The sequence below is a fragment of the Molossus molossus genome, unplaced genomic scaffold, assembly GCF_014108415.1.
Source record: "Molossus molossus isolate mMolMol1 unplaced genomic scaffold, mMolMol1.p scaffold_m16_p_4, whole genome shotgun sequence".
NCBI lineage: Eukaryota > Metazoa > Chordata > Mammalia > Chiroptera > Molossidae > Molossus > Molossus molossus.
The window spans coordinates 103,494,769-103,514,339 of NW_023425377.1; the positions used below are offsets into that span (position 1 = coordinate 103,494,769).

At 39.8% G+C, this 19,571-nt stretch overlaps 1 protein-coding gene across 1 annotated transcript in view; it reads left to right on the forward strand.

Moving 5' to 3' along the window:
• The window catches only part of DCHS2 (dachsous cadherin-related 2), a 211,633-nt gene that overhangs the window by 107,571 nt on the left and 84,491 nt on the right, over window positions 1–19,571 (forward strand). Inside the window, exon 3 of the mRNA XM_036241935.1 lies at window positions 8,740–8,971. Coding sequence (XP_036097828.1) covers window positions 8,740–8,971 — 232 coding nt within the window. The remainder of the gene's footprint in view (window positions 1–8,739; window positions 8,972–19,571) is intronic.

Below are 19,571 nucleotides of genomic sequence, written 5' to 3' on the forward strand. Positions count from 1 at the left end.
GCGACCTCTTGGTGCATGGGTCGACGATCAACCACGGAGCCACACCAACTGGGCTGGCCATGCATTTTTAAAGACAAATATTAGAAGAGTCTTTCTCCTCCCCAAAAATACACTTCACCTTATTTGGACCTAAAACTGCCTTTAACATTTGTCTTAGAATGTATGAGAGAAAGCAATATAAGACTGTGTGTGTGTGTGTGTGTGTGTGTGTGTGTGTGTGTGTGTGTTGTCCAGTGTGCAGCGTTTATTCTATTGCCTACATAATAGTTATAAATTTCTTCTGAGATGAACTGTGCATCTCTACAGGGTGAAGTCTGCATCTGTCATAATTGTCCTGCGCACTATCTGCCAGTAGCACATGTCCCTAATCAGAAAGGTTAGGAGAGATGAAGATGACAATGTTGACCATGACTGGGTAGGCTATCCCTTAACTACAGTCTAGACTGAATCAGAAGAATAAATGAACTCAGGCAAGATATTTTAGGTTCAAGATATTGGATTCTAGGCCATGGTGAATTCATTTAAAACAATGAACTACACTTTGACAAAAGATCTTTAACTTTACAGAATTACCTTGATAATTTATGGGTTTTCCTCTGATCCTTTCTCTTCCTAATACATGTCTTGAAAGTTCTTTGGAAGAAAACTGCTGAGAACACATTTGCTGGTGGTTACTAAGATATTTATCTGTCAATAGAAGAATTTTTTCTTATAAAATACCTCAATGTTTCTGGGCTTCTTTTCTATTTATTCTTGTGATGACTGTCAATATTTTAAAAATTCAATCAGTTCTTCTATTTTACTGATATCACTTCTGAAATAACCTATTTTTGCTGCTACTGCTGCTGCTATTTATCTCATCTATAGAAGCCATGAGGATGCTATAAAATTATATGCCAACAAATAATTGGATTACATTGGAAATCAAGTTGGTTTTCGTAATAAAGCTCTATAATTTAAATATTCCATTCTTATATCGAATTCCTGTTTAATTTTCTCATTTATTTTCATTAAGTGAATGTCTCTTTTGGTGTGTATGTTTATTAACATTCTATTTCTATTTTTTGTGATATCCTGAATTCTGTAGCTGAAATACATATCTGAGATAAAGCTATTTTGTTTCTATCTCACCATCCCAGGTTTAAGGCAGGGCTGGGCAAACTAGCAATATAGAAAGTCAATTGATTTAGCCCTTCACCATTATATATATTCATGATAAAAGTTGGCTATTGAATCTGTGCTGCACAGTTTGTGTGTACAGCAGAGAGATCTCTAAAAGCAAACTCACTGAGGAAAAGAACACACTCACTCTTTCCTTTTTACTGCAGCTTGATTGAGGTATAATTAATAAATAAAATTATATATATTTAAGGTGTACAGCCTGATGTTTTGATTATACCTATGCATTGTGAAATGATTACCACAATCAAGATAATTAACATATACATCAGCTCCCATCTGTGAGTGGTGAAAATACTTAAGCTCTTAGCAGATTTCAAGTATACAGTTTATTATTATATAGTCACTATGCTGTCCATTAGGTCTCCAGAACTTATTCATTCTGCATAACTGAAATTTAGGGCACAGTCATTTTAATTTTAACAAATTAAGCTATCTCACTTTCCAAAACATAGTCCAGTGCTTATTCCTATCTTATATTTCATGGACTGCCACCCCCACCTCAGTTTAGGAATAAGCCTTTGCCCAGTTGCTCCATTATTTTTTAGCTAAATTGTCTGAACTATGTCTCAAACTGATTGTCTACAATTCTTTAATGTACTAGCAGAACCAATCCCTCAATGTCTTCAATACCACTTAACCTCATTCTTATCTCTAGAAGCTTAAGCCTGCCGTCCATCCATTATCCTCTGTCTTGTTATCCCATCCTTCTTTGGTCATTCTTTAATTTGAATTCATCTCCTGCCTACCATCTGTGCCCTCCCGAGCTCTTCTACCATGCCCTCTGGAACTCACAGCCCATCATTTAGTGAACTCCCTTATAAACTCAGCCTGGTCTCTGACTACTCCTTTATCTTCTTGCCCTGATTGAAACAGGCCTCCCCTGGGGATACCAACTCCTCTGACTCACAGAGAAACCCACATTGCTCAACCACAGGCTGGGATGGAGGTGTCAAGGTGGGTGCCCTCCTCATTGCTCGTCACAGCATCCAAAGCATGTCTACTCCTTTCTCCAGCCAAAACCAGTCCCCATTTGAAGTTTCTATTTCAAACTACACCATGGCCACCGTTGTTACTGTCATGTTCTCAACCTGCTCGTCCCTCTGGACTTTTACACCTTACTCACGGTCTCCTTCTCCACCACAGTTTCCGCTCAGAGACTTCAGTGTCCGTTTACTGGACAGCCCCAACCCCCGAGCCTCTCAGTTCCTTGACGTTCTCACTCCCAAGGACCATTGCCAGTATTTGCACAATCTCTGGAATCTTAATTTCAAGCGATATTCTGACAAGCATCCTTATCTTCCAGCCTCACTTACTGTAGCACCTGCATTAAGCTGATAATTCTCCTCTCGTGTTAAGATCACCAGTTTACTGGTATAGCATCAAACTCATTTGGTTTCAAACTCCCGTTAGTTCCCGCACTTCACAGAGCTCTTCAGGTAAAAACTCAGCCCTGTGTAAGCCCAGCCTTTTCTGCACTCGCCTCAGAGGCTGAATATGCCTGGGGAAAAGTAATATACCTGTTTGAGAGAGACATCCTTACCTTCCTGCCTACTAGCAGCACACATTATTATTATTATTAATTATTATTATTATTTTGCCTTCTTTCTTATTATCATAGTAGAGATGTTCCTGTTGGCATCAAAAGCAGCTTCCTCTCCTGTTCAGGGTCCCATCCATCCCAGCCTTCCGAAGAGATCAGTTCTATAATGATTTTCTCAGATTCTGTTGACTGACTCCCATAAGCATACAAGGTATAGTAAGAGTTTCTACCTTTAAAACAAGCCTCCTTTTCATTTCATGTACCTTTTTTAGAAAATCACGTGATTCCTCTCTGCCTTTCAAAGCAACTCTACTTCAAACCACTATCTTGGTTCACCAAGAGTCTCCTATCTGCTCCTCCCATCCCGCCTCTCTAAGAACACTGCGTTTATGAACATGATTTCTGATCTGTCACGTCCTAGGATTATTTCCTTATTTTCACTTTATTCAACTTCTCAATAAACTTGAAATGATTCTTGAAACTCTACTTTTCTTGGCTTTAGTGACACCGTAGCTCACTGCTGTTTTTTTGTGGGGGTTCTTTTCTTCCCCTTAACAAGCTGTGCCCTCATTTCCCTCCAACTTCGTGCACTGAATCATGAACTGTAGACAAGAATACATTGACGAAGGAAACTGCAGGCCACGGCAGCTGAGAGACATGAAGCACAGAGGTTTATATTCTACTATTCAGAAGCCCCAGAGGGAAAACCAGAGAGAATGGGTAGCAGACAATAGCCAAAGTCGAGATAACAGCACATATTTTCCGTGTCTGCTCATTGCTCTGGTCAACCCGCCTGCTTCCAATAGCATGTGCTTCCAACCTTGGCATTTTCCAAACTACTTCCAGCTTTTATATTATTTTTAGAGGATTGGGATTCAGGTAGATGGCATAGTTTTAAAATTTAAGTGATTAAAATCATTTCAAAATGAACCACAGCTTAGTGGAAAGCAAAAGGATAAGAGAAAGTTGAGAAGTAGCCTTGCGTGGAATTTATGGGGCATATTAGGTTACCTATTGCTGTGTAACAAATTATGCCCACATTTTGCAGCTTAAAATAATAAACACTGGTTGTCCCGTGCAGTTTCTAAGGGTCAGGAGTCTGGAGGCTGCTCAGCTGGGTGGTTCTGGCTCTGAGTCTCTCAGACGTGGTGGTGTCAGGACAGCCTCCAGGAGCTGGACAGAGTTTAGTTGCACCGGATTGGGAAGTGAACGCCCTGAGGTGCACTGTTTTCTGTGGGATACTTGTCTTCCCAGGTGCTCCTCCCCAAGAGGGTGCTGTGGTCAGTAGGAGGGGGTCATCTCAGGACTCACTGTGCTCTAGACATGTGTATAGGTAAGGCTCTGTGGGAGTCCCGAGGCAAAGAACCCATCCAATTTTGTTAAATTCAGCATTTCTGCAACTTTTTTACTAAGGAACCTCTTTATTTATTTATCCTCACCCAAGGACATTTCCACATTCATCTTCAGATAGAGCGGGAGGGAGAGAGGGAGGAAAAGAGAGAGAGAAACATCAATGTGAGACACATCGACTGGTCGCCACCCACATGACCCCAACCGGGGCTGAGGATAAACAGCAACTGAGGTATGTGCCCTTAGCGGGAACCAAACCCGGGCTTCTCTGGTCTGTGGGCTGATGCTCTAACCACTGAGCAAACTGGCCAGGGCTATTTTTTTTCTTTTCTTTTTTGATTTTAGAAAGAGAAAAAGGAAGAGGGAGAGAGAAAGAGAAATATTGATGAGAGGGAACATCTATTGGCCCCCCACTGGGGATTTGGCCCACAACCAGGTCATGTGTCCTGACCTGGAATTGAACGGGTGACCTCTTGGTGCATGGGTCGATGCTCAACCACTGAATCACACTGGCTGGGCAGGGAACCTCTTGATTTTTAAGACACACCTCTTCATTGCTACCTCAGGTATCTCTTTCTAAAATCTAGACTTGATCTTTCTTTTCTTTCTCTCTCTCTCTCTCTCTCTCTCTCTCTCTTTCTCTCTCTCTCTCTCTCTCCTTCCTTCCTCCCTCCCTCCCTCCCTTCTTCCTTTCTTTCTTTTCCTCACCTGAGAATAGTTTTCCAGATTTTTTTTTAGATAGAGTGGGAGGGAGGGAGAGAGAGAGCAAGAGAGAACATTGATGTGAGAGAGACACATCAATTGGTTGCCTCCCACATGACCCTGACCAGGGCCAAGTATCCAACCCTTGGCTCCTTAGTCCTGGGGCCCACTCTCTAACCATTAAGCCAAACCAGCCAGGGCAGATCATGCTTCTTTATTATTGAGAGCAATAGTGTCCCATGTAGGGGTTTAAGAAGACATTTGAACTTTGGATTTTACCTTTTTGAACTTTACTTTTGTGATGTTTTAAATATAAATAATATATTAGCACAGTAAATGTATGTGTAATTTATTAGTAAATGCATATGTATTGAGATCTCCTCCAGACTCTTGGAACTTCACTCCAGATGGAGATCTAACATTGTATTGCTTTTGAGGACCTGTCTCAAGGATCCCTTCTGCACCGAGGTTCTCTCCATTCACTGCTCATAGCTCACGGCAGCTTCTGGATAAGAAAGATCTACCACAGTCCTTCATCTGTGGTTCTGACACTCCAAAGCCCTGTCTCATCTGTGGTTCTGAAACTCCAAAGCCCTCTCATTAGAAAGTTATTTGATGAGAAACCTGACCTGAGCTTAAGTGAAGCTATTCATGGTTTTTTGTTTTTTGTTTTAATTCTTTTAAATGTGTCTCTCTATGCCCTGGCCAGTTTGGTTCAGCGGTTAGAGCGTCGGCCTGCGGTCCAGAGAGACCCGGGTTCGGTTCCTGCTAAGGGCACGTACCTCGGTTGCAGTTTGTCCCCGGCCCTGGTTGGGTTGTGCGGGTGGCAACCACTCGATGTGTCCCTTTCATGTCGATGTTTCTCTCTCTCTCTCTCTCTCTCCCCCCCTCCCACTCTATCTGAACAAAAAATGGAAAAATGTCCTCGGGTGAGGATTAAAAAAATAAATAAATAAATAAATAAATGTGTCTCTCTATACATTTTGCAGCAGAATATTAAGTGCTTGGTTATAGGGTGCCACTCTAGACCTTACGAGGTATATGTGTGATATTACCTTTATAAAACCTGAATAATTCAGAATTCCAAGACAGGTCTATTTGGCCCCAAGTATTTAGGATAAGGAGCCCATAAAATCATGTACTTGATGGGGATTAATCATTTTAAATGCTTTCATACATATTATATCACCTCTTCCAGCAACAGACCTACCAGGTGAGCAGGTAGCCCTGCTTTACAGAAGAGGTGACTGGGACTCAGGACTCTGACTATCCTGAGGCTGTGGGCCCAGATGTGGGCAGGACCAAACATCAGACCGAGGTCATTGGGCTTCAGATTGTTTCACTGTGCCACCAACCCGGTTGTACAGTGTCAGTGTCATAGACTGTAAGTCCCTTTTTCCCTAAGACTGAGTCTGTGGTTGACAGCGCCCCTAGCATAGTCTTTAAACAAGTCGTTCATGAAAGGTAGAATTAATGCCATAGCAACACTTGAAGGAGTCTAATGTAAAAGAACTCACCAGGGGCTTCGGGGGCCTGGGAATCTTTGTTCTGGCCGCAGATTTGCTATTCACAGTCTTGTTTATCTCGCCCAAGTCACTTCACTTCTCTCTGCTTTGGTTTTCTTATCTGTTAAAATGGGGGAAACCGCCCTGGGAGGTTTGGCCCACAGACCAGAGAGACTCGGGTTCGGTTCCTACTAAAGGCATGTACCTTGGTTGCAGTTTGTCCCCCGTCCCGGTCGGGGTTGTGTGGGTGGCAGCCAGTTGATGTGTGTCTCTCTCTTTCTCTCTCTGCCTCCTACTTTCCCTCATGCTCTATCTGAAGATAAATGCAAAAATGTCCTCGGGAGAGGATAAAAAAATGATAATAAATAAATAAAATGGGGGAAACAATAAAAGTCTGAAAAAGGGAGATTATAACAATCAAAGGGGAAAATACATATGAAGTACACTTAACACATTTACAAATGGTTACTATAAGACAAAAGTACTCCCATTCGATAAATTCAGCAGATAAAAATTGAATTCATAAAAAGAGAAGACAGTAATGCTTTTCCTGCAAAAAGACTCATTGTTCTGTGACAACACACTTTTCACTTTGTCCATCTAACATTTTGCCTGTTTCTGGTAGCATTACCTGATTTTAAATCTTCATGGACAACCTAGAAATTAACATCTTTGTTCTCAAAGATCTTAGGGGGGAGTGATGTTCATTCCTTCGAATCTTCTCCACTTTCTCGTTACTTCTATTACCTGCTGTCTCAGCCCCTCCTCAGACCCAGGTGACTTCTTGAACTTGAGCAGAAATAGGAAAGGAAGGGAGAGGAGCGGTAATGGGAAAGCACCGGAGGGAAGGAAGACAGTTCGGAGGAACAGCAGGGTCTCTCTCTGATGTGTGCAGTACTTTCTAGCTGCTCCCAACTGGTCCGCCGTCCCCTCCTGTTTCACTCCACCTGGGGACCTCCTGGTCGTTCAGGTTTGCTGAGGACAGAGAGCCAATCTGCATTTTAACATACAGGCTAGAAGGAACTTCCGTTGATTTTATTCATTCGTCACTGGCATGGCCCTGGCACTGTATTCAGCTTAGAACAAGGAAAATCACATGTGTCTAAGGACATATTTCTTATTTAATTTTAGTCCCCAGAGTTGGAGATCTGTGGGACCTCAGACCCTGAGAACTGCTTCCAGATTTGTCCTTCATACACCCCCCCCCCCCAGCAATGCTGTTTCCGGGCCCCCTCGCCCTCAGGGAGCTTCCTCCAGACCGGCACAAGACCCTTCCTCTCCTGCAGACTCTTCTCCACTGTCCTGTTTTCTCCTCAGGGCCTCCCTGCCAGTCGGAAAAGAAAAAAAAAAAAAAAAATTTAAAGGGAGAGAGAGCAAGAGAAGGGGGAGGATAAGTGAGTGAGAAAACCCAGGCTGTGACTTACCAAGGATTTTTGTCAAAGATGAAAGTATCAAAATGTACCAGATACAAATGGAAACCGGTGCTTTAAAGTAGGAACATATGTTCTACTTTAGAAAACTACAGAGGATTATTTTTTTCTATTGCATTCTCTCCCTCCTCCTTGTTTTGAGATGGAGGCAACACAAATAAACAGCATCAGATCCATTTCTCACAATTATATGCAGTATATTACTTTGATTAAATTTGAAAAATTCAGAATTCTGAAACAAATCTGGCCCCAAGTAGTTAGGATTACTACCTTCGCTGCTACCATTCATTTCACACTTGAAGATTCTAAACAGCTTCCTAACTGGTTTCCTTCCTTCCACCCTTGCTGGGCTTTTGTCTGTTCTGAATACTGCAGCCAGACCAGTGAAAATCTAAGTCAAATCAATCAACTTCTCTGTTCAAAACCCTTCTGTGGGTCAGAGCCATGGTCCTGTCAAAGATTCACAGAGTCCTCTATAGTCTGTCCCTGCCTTTGTGTTCCCTAAACAAGCCTGGATGAACACTATACTCCTGCCTCAGGGCCTTTGCACTTGCTCTTTCCTTTTTCTGTTATGTTTTTCCTCCGGATAACTAAAGTCTAGCTCCCTCATATAGGTCAGTCTTTAATTCCAATGACACCTTCTCAGTGAGGTTTTTACTGATGACCTTTTCTAAAATTGTCCCCTCCACCAATACTTCCTTACCTTTCTCCTTAGCAGTTAAAAATTACCTTGGAGATAAAGTTGTGTTTTTATGTTTTTTGTTTTTCCTCTTTGGACATCAGGAAAACTTTCTTTGAATATCTCTGACCTCTACTCTGCAATGATTGCCTCAAAGTTCCTTTAAATGTAATGGCATTTATATTTTAAAATAAGTGCTGAAGTATAGATACCATGTTATTACACATGAGCTCATCTTCAAGTTTTATAGATATATTTGTTTCAAAAGTATGTTCTTGTATCTTTGTCCGCTATTCAGTATCCCAGTGTTCAGGAGAGATCCACTTCTAACCGCTTCTCATTCATCAACAGGGTGGGCTAGGCGCCCAAGCGTTTGTTCGCGTAGAACTGGAGGACGTGAATGATAATGAACCCGTGTTTAACCCGTCCACCTATGTGGTGAGCATTAGCGGCCAGACCCAGCCCGGAGCTGAGATCGTCAATGTCCTCGCCACTGACAGGGATTCTGGGATATATGGAACCGTGGCTTATGAGCTCATCCCTAGTGACCTGTCCTCCCTCTTTACCATCGACTCTACCACAGGTACGTGACCTTGGAACAGTTCACCTCTAAAATCAACATCTTCTGTTTAACAACCAGAAAATGAACAAGAGTGATTTTCTTTATTAGCAGGGGTGTTGCAAAACTCGTGTCACCTTCCAGAAGGCAGCACGGTGTATTGCAGTTAGGTTAGACCTGAATCTGCGTCCCAGCTTGCCTCCTACCCGCCTTACAATTTTCTTCGGCCTCAGTCTCCTTACCTTAAAAAGAAAGTAGTGCTAAGAATCCCTATGTTGCAAAGTTTTCATGAGGATGAAAGGCAATACATTAGGAGAAACAACTGGTCAATGCATTTCTTTCTCTGTGCCATCCAGGGGTGACTTGCATCATTTCAATGCACTAATCATATTAGTGCAAAAAACGTTACACCAACATCCCTTTCTAATACCAGCCCTGCCATTCCCCTAATCTCTCTGCTTAGTTTCCTTGTTTTTAAAAAATACCTAAAGCTTTTTTTAGTTCTCTAATATGATCGTTGTGTTTACGATATTTGCGTTTCTGCCAAAGAAGTCCAGTGACAAACAGTTTTGTTTTGTTTTGTTTTTTAGAAATAATCAGTATTTAAGTTGTTACCCTTCCCTCTTTATTGGATTCCTATGAACAAAATAACGTTTGAAATAGTTATTACTAGAAAATATAAAATTTCAAGTATGTTACATTATAATACTTTTGCCATATTAGAGATAGTCTGGTCTAAAAGTGAGCCTGCAAAAAAAAAAAAAAAAAGATTTTTTCCTTTTACATTTCTTCTTTTAAAATTTGAAAAAATATTTTATTTTGTTTTGTAGTGAGAACACAAAACTTGAGATCTGCCCTCTTAACATGTTTAGGTGCACGATGCTTCGTTGTTGGCTGCAGGTCCAGTGCTGCACAGCAGATCTCTAGAACTCATTCAATCTGCTTAACTGAGACTTTGTTTCCACCGTTCAGAGACTTCCCATTTCTCCCTCCCTGTGGTCTCTTGGCAGCTACCATTCTGCTCTTTGATTCTAGGAACCTATTTTAAATACCTCATATAAGTGGGATAATACCTCATTTGCCCTTCTGTTACTTGCTTATTTCACATCACATAACGTCCTCCAGGTTCATCCATGTTGTCACATATAACAGTATTTACTTCTTTTTAAAGGCTAAATAATATTCCATTGTGTATATATACCATATTTTCTTTATTCGTCCATTGACAGGTTAGTAGGTTGTGCCCAGGCTTCAGTGAACATGGGAGTACAGATAATTCTGCGATTACATTTCTCCTTAAAGCACCTGATCTGAGCATGGGCAGAATGAGTGTTTATTGTGATGATGATGATGATGATGATGACGACAGATGCCATGTTAGGCATGCTCTGGTACATTGTCTTTGGATCTTTACCACCCTTTGCAGCAACCATATTCATTAGCAACAAATGGTAATTTACACGAGACATCTGATCTACCAAGCTATTTTGCCTTCTCACCCAGCCCCGGTAGGTAGAGTCACTGCTTCTGGCGTGGAAAGTGTGCCCTATCTGGAGTGTGTGACTGCTGGGGATCAGCTGTTTACAATGGCAGTCTTACTAAGGCTGAACTGTCTTCGCTCAAAATAACCCACCGAGGTGGCCCCTTTGACATTTAAAAGATCAGAAGAACATACTTTTTTAGGAAATTGGTCTGCTTATCTTGGCTTTTTCAAAATTCTTCTAAACTGAGGACCTTAACTGCTTGTCAAAACGCCAGACCCTTTAGGACAATAACATTGCCAAAATTATATAGGTCAGCCAGTAATCATGGCACAGGATCAAAAAGAATTTAGCAGATTGTTTTTAGAAGACATCAACACACTCATCATCTCGTTTCCCCTGGAAGATCTCACAGAAGGAGCCGTACAGTGTCCTGTTTTTAGAAGAGGTCTCTGTTGCTGTGCCGGTTTCAGTCAGCCACAGGCTCCCATTCCTGGCACTGCATATAAGACAAATGTCTTTGTTCATCACGGAGAACACTTTATGTGAGGCATTATCTAGGGAAGGAGCACGGTATTTAAAAAACAAAACAGAGACCAATTTTGTAATGGAAGTGGCTTTGGGTTATTGCTGGCCAGTACCTATATTATTTTCATGACAGGGAATTTAGGTTGAAGACATTTCTCAGTCTAACAGTACTTAGAGTTTAGTTGCACTTAATCACAACTCATGAGAAATTCATGGGGGCTAGTAATGCTTTGCTTGAACCTTCAGAAGAGAATTGAACAGCATCATGACTAGCTATGGGGGAACTATTCCACTTTGAACAGTTGCATTCAAGTTCATCTATTGGTTGACAACCACTCCACATACATATTCTGTATTGCACATAATATGCTTCCAGGCCAGGACATGATCTAACTGTTGATGTTCTCAGAGAATAGAACAAGGAGTAGTTTTGGAATATGAGTTTCCTCTTCTGGATCTGTGCTTTTGTTGTAGCCTACAGAAAGCTGGTCCTTCTTGCTTCCCCTGTGAGGCCTGTCTCTACAGAAGCTGGCAGTGTGAACCCAGTCTCAAGTAATTGTTCATACACACACACACACACACACAGATATTTATGGAATAAAAGAACAAGTAACATTTAAAAATAATTGAAAAGTGATTTAAATCCTTCTTATATTCTTGTAAGAAATACAAGGGAGTATCACTGATAATACAGAGCAAAACCTCATTTAAGATCCTCTCTGCCCATCACAGGTTGAGTAGGTGATTCTGTGACCTCCTTCACATCTCTTCAAAACCAACCCAACTCTTTTATTTTCTCTCTAGTTTGTCTGTGCTGGCTGGCACGTTTCTATATTTATATGCTAAATAAATAAATATAATATATATATTTATATATCATTATATAAATATATAGATTGTAGTTTTTATATAATTGATTATATAGTTGTATAGTTTTATAGTTATGTGGAATGAGGAGAATATTGAGAATTGATGAGCAAAGTTCTACATTGTCACTTCCTCCAAATTATTCTAAAATTCTGTCTTCGAGACATTCATAGACATTCGTGAATTTGCTCTCTGGCCCATTGCCCTTTCATTTCGATGCTTCCTATATCAGGCATGCTATTCTATAAGTTTACACAGTGTGTGTTAGAGGCTCAAATTTTCCTAAAAACAAGAGATTTTTCCATTGCCCTACTTGTGCCACAACCAAGACTCATGCATTAAAAATAGAGCTCTTGACTCACTGTGTTCATCTGGTAAAAACAATGTTTTGGAGAAAACTGGTGGAGGGGTGGGGGGTGGCGATGTCATGGTTGTTTTCTCTTGTGGATTTATCTTCCTGGTCTGTTTCTGGTTTTCTAAGTGTGTTGTTAATTCAAAGAATATTTTTGTAAAATGTGTTTAGGCACCAGGAGAGAGATATTGAATTGAGCCTTCATTTCTCTTATTCTCAGTTAGTTGGGCTCCTTTGATGTGGGCACGAGGCAGACCACAGTGTTTTGAGTTTTAAAAGGAGGAAATACAGAGACATATTTATTAATAGCCCTTTTTTCATGGAGTTTTAATCCCATTTAATGAACTATATATAGATTTTTTTCTACATTGTTTGAAGTATCCCTTTAGTAGCTAGCATTTAAAAAAAGCAGCTCTTTAGCCTTTCTATTTGTGCTATTTATGTGGTAATTTTACACTGAAACAAACATCACTTCTAATTCAGATTATTTTAAGGTGACAGAGATTGCAAGCATTTGTGTTGGTCATTTATTGTTGTTCAACTACTTTTCTTGCTAGGAATTAACCTTTGGTTAAATTCTTGTGGTTTACCTCTTAGAGCAGCCAGTTGATATAAAGAAAAAGTCAACACAAGTTCTAAAAAGAATGTAACTTGTCTATTCCAGGCAGAAAATGGAAGCAACTTCATCCTTTTGATACATTGTTATTCAATGCCTATTTATTTCTGTACCATGTACTGTTATAGGTGTTGGTCATGCATCCATGAATAAAACAGTCAAGAGTTCCTGCTCTCATACATCTTACAGCTTATACCACTGGCCTATCATCTGATCTGTGTTAGTTGGACATATGCAAAATCCAAGTTTAGTACTACTGAAGAACAAATGGGCCTCCATGTTGTATGGGTGTGTGGATTTTAATGTGGACTCTCAGTAATGTGGCACAGACTCTGTTTTTCTTTATTTCAAGGGCAGACTCTTTTCTAATGTTAGTTTTATGCTCAGATTTCATACTATGTAATGATTCTCATAATTCTTCATGATCGCCACTTTCTACGTACAGAACATTCAGATATATATACTTAATAAATTAATACCACATCTCACTTCTTCAGGGATGTGAGCCTGCTCACGCCAAAAAAATTCTTTCTTTTCTTTGCAAGACAGAGACTAAAATTAATCACAACCACCTAATCCGTGTATGTCACTTTTATAGGAAACAAAAGCATGTTGGAGAGTTTTCTCATTCATTTTTCCAATATAAGATCGCAGACTCTTGGACATGAAAGGGACCTTACAATTAAGCTCCCTCATTTAGTGGAGGAAGAAACTGAGGCAAAAAGGGATTTGGTGTCTTGCCTTAAGGTGCATGGTTGGTATATGGCAGACCTGAACTTGAACCTTGTCCTAGACCTGTGATCTGTCCCTGTATTGCTCTGTCTCAGATAATAATACTTTTAAACATCTTTTCCATAATATTGCCTATTTGACCCTTACATAAACTTATAGGATAAGCAAGGCAAATGTTTTTATGCTCATCGCAAATTAGAAAAATGAAGACCCTATGACTCTTAGTGACTTGCTCAATGACATAGTAAGAAACCTGACACTTGAATTTACTTCTTGAACTTCCATTTCAAGGATCTTTCTATTATAATGACTTAAACACACATACACACACACACACACACACACACAAAGCTAAGATAAATTTAGATTTCATTGATTTCAATTAAATGGCATTAAAAAACGATCTCTCATTGTGACTTCCTATATAAGCTTTTTGAAATACCAAATTACCTCTTGATTTTTTTTTACTCTTTTCCATTGAATAAATACAATTGAGTAGAATCTTCCAAAATAAGTAAATTATTCTTTTTTAAATTTTTATTAAAAAATTTTATTTTTATTGCTTTAATTGGGGTGACATTGATTAATAAAATTACATAGGTTTCAGGTATACAATTGTATAATTACATTATCTGTATAATGTATTGTGTGTTCACCATCCCAAGTCAATTCTTTCAACACCATTTATCCCCTCTCTATCCTCTTATACCTCCCCACACCCTTTCCCCCCTAGTAATCACCATACTGTTGTCTATGCCTATGAATTTTGTTTGTTTTTTGCTTAATCCCATACCATTTTCACTCAGCCCCCCAAACCCCATCCCCTCTGACAGCTGCCAATCTGTTCTCTGTATCTATGAGTCTGTTTCTATTTTGTTTGTTAGTTTATTTTGTTCCTTATATTCCACATATAAGTGAAATCATATGGTATTTGTCTTTCTCTGACTGGCTTATTTCACTTAACACAATAATCTACAAGTTCATCCATGCTGTTGCAAAAGGTAATTTTTCTTTCTTTTTTATAGCCAAGTAGTATTCCATTGTGTAAATGTACCACAGCTTTTCCATTCACTCATCTACTGATGGGCACTTGGGCTGCTTCCAAATTTTGGCTATTGTAAATAATGCTGCTATGAACATAGCAGTGCATATAATCTTTCAAATTAGTGTTTTGGGTTTCTTCAGATATATTCCCAAAAGTAGAACCACTGGGTCAAAAGGCAGTTCCATTTTTAATTTTTTGAGGAAACTCCATGCTGCTTTCCACAGTGGCTGCACCAGTCTGCATCCCCACCAACAGTGCATGGGAGTTCCCTCCTCTCCATGTCCTCGACAACACATTGTTTGTTGACTTATTGATGACAGCCATTCTGACAGGTGTGAGGTGACATCTCACTGTGGTTTCAATTTGCATTTCTCTGATGATTAGTGATGTTGAGCATCTTTTCATATGTCTATTGGCCATCCGTGTGTCCTCTTTGAAGAAGTGTCTATTCAGGTCTTTTGCCTAATTTTTAATTGGGTTGTTTGTAGATTGTTGTTGTTTATTGGTGTTGAGTTTTATGAGTTTGTTATAAATTCTGGATAATTGTTTTAGTTGTCAATATCAGATAGAATTTTGAATCCATTCTATTCCTGTTAGCCACTACAACGTAGTTACCCAGATTTGTGTGCAAAATAAATAGCATACTGTCATCTCTTTGGTAAATAAGTTTCTATATTCTCACAAATTAAATATAGGAGAGATATCATAATTATCAATAACCAATAAGAAAGTAATACTGATATCTCATAGTTTTTGGCCTACCTCTGTTTCTGAGAAAACCATACTTACCAACTCCGTGTTTGGTGAAGGTCAAGATTTTGTGCTTGTTTTGTTTTTAGCTATCCCATAACTCACAATGGTAGTAATGACCTACAGTATATTCTAAATAGGAATTACCACCTTAGTTAAGAATATCCCATTTTTTCAGGAGGTCTGATTATGAACATAAGAATTGCTTTCCTGGCTGGTGTGGCTCAGTGGATTGAGGGTCGTCCGATGGACTGAGAGGTCCTGGTTCGGTTTCTAGTCAGGGCACATGCCCGGGTTGTGGGTTGGATCCCAGTAGGGGGTGTGCTGGAGGCAGCTGATCAATGCTTCTCTCTCATGTTGATGTTTCTCTCTCAAAAAAAAAATAAATAAATAAATAAATAAATAAATTATTTTTTAAAAAAGAAAGTATTGCTTAATTAGTAGAACATGATTTTATATATATTAAATTTAAGAGAGGGCCTTTGTCTTTAAGTTCTTTTATTAATCTATTAATTAAAATAAATTTTATTCCAGCAGTATCCTCTTTTAAATAAAAAGTGACAAGATAAAGATAATAGACAAACAATTTATACATTAAAATTGGTATATATAAACCCACGCACCCAGTAATTAAAGCACAAAATAATCAGTGCTCTGTAAATGATTTTGTGTCTGTTTTACAGTTAAAGTTGGCCCCCTGAATGGGTGGTTAATGATAATTTACAAGAGTAATAAAGAAATGAGAGCCAATTAATCACTGTACTCTAAAGTACTAAAATACAGTGTCATAAATTTTAAGCTGACAAAAGATATAGGAAGAGGGCTATTTATTTTATTTACTATTTCATTATTATATATATTATGCAATTTATATGTAATATATATTATAGAACTACATTTTCTGGCTCCTCAATTTTAATAGACAGTTCAGTTTATTTAAGAATGTTGGATTCAAGTAAATAAGTTTACTAACTACTCTTTATATTCACATGTCAAAAAAAAGAAGTGAATGTTTTGAAACACGCAGCCTATGGAAGGACAAACCATACTGTCCTTAACCTGAACACTCCCCTCTTCTAAGTGATGTGTGTTCACAGAAGCTCACTAGTTTCTTCCTGGTCTCTAGTAGGCATTGCTTTACTGGACAGAGTCCACTTTGAAGGGCAACTAAAGTAGTCACTGGCTCAGAGGAAGCCTAGTAAAATTTATATATGTAGGCATCAAATGGACCTTGTTCAAATATAGAAAGACAGATTTGGTCATTTGGCCCCCTTGCCTAAATCTTTCATGACTTCCTATGGCTCTTTGGCTGAAGACCAAATCCTTGTTATACTTAAAGCAGGCCCTCATGGTCTGCCTGCTTTCCTGTGTGTCCTCATGTGCAACAACCTTCCCTTTAATCTCTGTGATCCTTCCTTATACCGACCACTTCTTCTCCCCTTCCTCCTGCTCCTCCTCCTCTTCCTTCTGCTCCTGCTCCTCCTCCTCCTCCTTGCATATGCCATGCTTCTTCTGCGGGTACATTACATGTTTTCCTTCTGCTGAGATCATTTGATTGTTCCCTCCCCTCTCCTCTTCCCATACCCACATTTTCACCTTCCCAATGGCCCGAGTCACCCTCCGGGCCTCACTTCGTGAAGGATTGCCAAAGGAGGTACAAGAAAGCCAGTTTTGCTGTTATTCTGAACTTTACCCACCTTGTCAAAGGTATACAAAGTTGAGAAATTGGAGATACCAGGGTTGACATTTGGAGAGGGCTGCTGTGGGTTTGTGGGTTCCCCAGGGTGCGGTACCCATATAGTACCTTACTGACTTCTCAGAGAACTTCGTGTGTGTTCTCTGCAGTTTGGAGCTAATGGACTCAAGTCTGTCTCTCACCTGAGAAATCTAAAGGGAGAATGACTGATGGAACAAAGGAGACGTTTTCTGGGGTGGAGACAGCCTGCCCCCAGGAGTTTGTAAGGGCAAAGCGTACTTAGGGTTTCTCCCGGGCGTGGGTCGTCTGTGGCAGAGACAGCTGGCGTGGGCTTGTTTCTGATCTTGCAGGAAAGGGCCAGAGGGAGCAGCTCTGAGTGCGGCCAGCTGTCCAGGAGACAAGGAACCAGTGAGTGGGCGGTCTGAAGACAGGTGTGCTCACCTCTGTCAAGGCAGCTGCAGGTCCGAGGTCTGAAGCAAGCAGAGAAGGGAGGAGCACATGCCCCCACAGCACATACCCCACCTGAACTCTGAGTTTAGCATTCCGATTATTATATGGACCATCATACTCAAATTGTTAAATTGGGACTGTTTTGTGACTTAAAGTAACAGAAAGAATTTTGTCAGTGATTATAGAAGTTGTAGGAGCTTCCTAAATTTTGACTTAGGGGCAGAGGAATCACCATTTGCCCTACAAGGTAAATTTAAATGAGAGAGGAAAAAATAAAGTCACTCTACAGTTGCATCCCATGAGCTGGGGGTTGTTATATCATACATGTTACCCATATTGATGACAACAGAGATTATTATGTCTGATGTGGAGAGATGGGCCACAGGAGGAGAAGCTACCTTAAGTGAGGTGGCTTACGAAAGAATTTCAAAGCATGGCAGAGAAGTTTAAACTTTATTATTATAGAAAATAAGAATTGACATAGAGTTTGAGCACTGACCCATTATGGTGAACGTGACATTTAAGGAAAATTGCCCTGGCAACAGTGTGCGAGGCGGATGATAGGGCGAGGAAATTTGAACAGGAAATATAAATTAACAGAAAAGATATAATAATATATTGTTATTGTAATGTAGGGGTAAAATTATGAGGTTGGTACTAAGGAGACAGTAATAAAAACAAAGAGGAAGGAACTAATTGAGGATATTTTAGGAGGAAAAGAATATAAGAATGGTGGCTGATTTGTTAAGGAAAGATGAGTCACACATACTTAATTTTAACTAAGATAATTGATAGTCCAACTGATGTCAAACTGATAAATGCCCCAGAAGAAATGCCACCTAGAAAGAGGCGTAGAACTATAATTCAGGTGGGAAGACATGGGGAGTAAATATTGAAGAACATATTTTGAAGGAGAGATTATATGGCAGTGTTTTTTTAAACTTTTGAGTAAACAGAAATTGCTGGCGAAGCCTGTAAAAAAATGCAATTCCTGAATCCTTCCCCACATCTAGAAAGCAGAATATGTGTGTAAGAGCCTGAGAATTTTGATTTGCAAGTATCCATGGTGATTTGATGCAGGCGGTGAGGAAATACCCTTTGAGACCCTCCAGTGACTGGAACAGCGAGAAATGCTTAGAAGAGAGAAATGCTTGGACGTTTAAGGAGGAGCATGTTTGAGGAGAAGGTAGAAATCCCAGGAATTTGGGGGAAATGCAAAAGAGAACTAACATATAACCAAGGAAACGAGTCCAAGAGCAGGAGGACATCACGTGTCACGTCGATTGCAGGAGTTAAGGAGCATGAGGTTAGGGAAGACATTGCCCAGCGTGTCCTTTTCATTCAGGTGTGTTTCTCATAAACATGTGTTTGGATTTATTTTGAAATCTATTCCAATAAATTGTGTCTTTTAACTGGAGTCTTTCATTCATTTATATTTCCTGAAGTCTGTCCCAGTCAAAATCTGCTGTTGCTATGCAGTCTCATCCGCGTTCACATATTTCCCCAGGTGTTCTGTGATTTTTTTACTGCATGCTTGGATCCTTATCTGGGAGAATTCTTTGAACCCTGGATGAAGGGGGTTCCTCTGGAAAGTATCTGTGCTTCTCTTGCCCAAGTGTCATCCCAGTCCATACCACGTTACAGTAAATTCTTGGCTTAACAATTGATGAACAGGTTTCTTGTTTATGCAGAACTGACTAACCCATCATTACAGAAAAATCTGGGGTAGATCAGCAATTGTATATATATTTGGACAGCACACACACATATGTGTAGATATATATGCATGTATACATATATACAAATAAGTGTGTGTGGAGGTTGGTGGGGGTTGTGTTTGAAATAGATTAATGTAGACACCCTAGCGTGAAGGCTTTACTTCTAAGACTGCCGTGAAATGAGACATGGAGGAATAAGATAATGAGCACTTCCTTTTCAAAACCTACTGAAAAACTGAGATTGGAAGAATTTACCTTTGCATAGTCAGGCACTGTTTTAAAAGGTTTGGAAAGCTTTTTTTTAAAAAATGATTTTAGAGAGGAGAAGGGAGGGAGAGAGAGAGAAACATCAATGTGAGAGAGATACATTGATTGCTTGCCTCCCACAC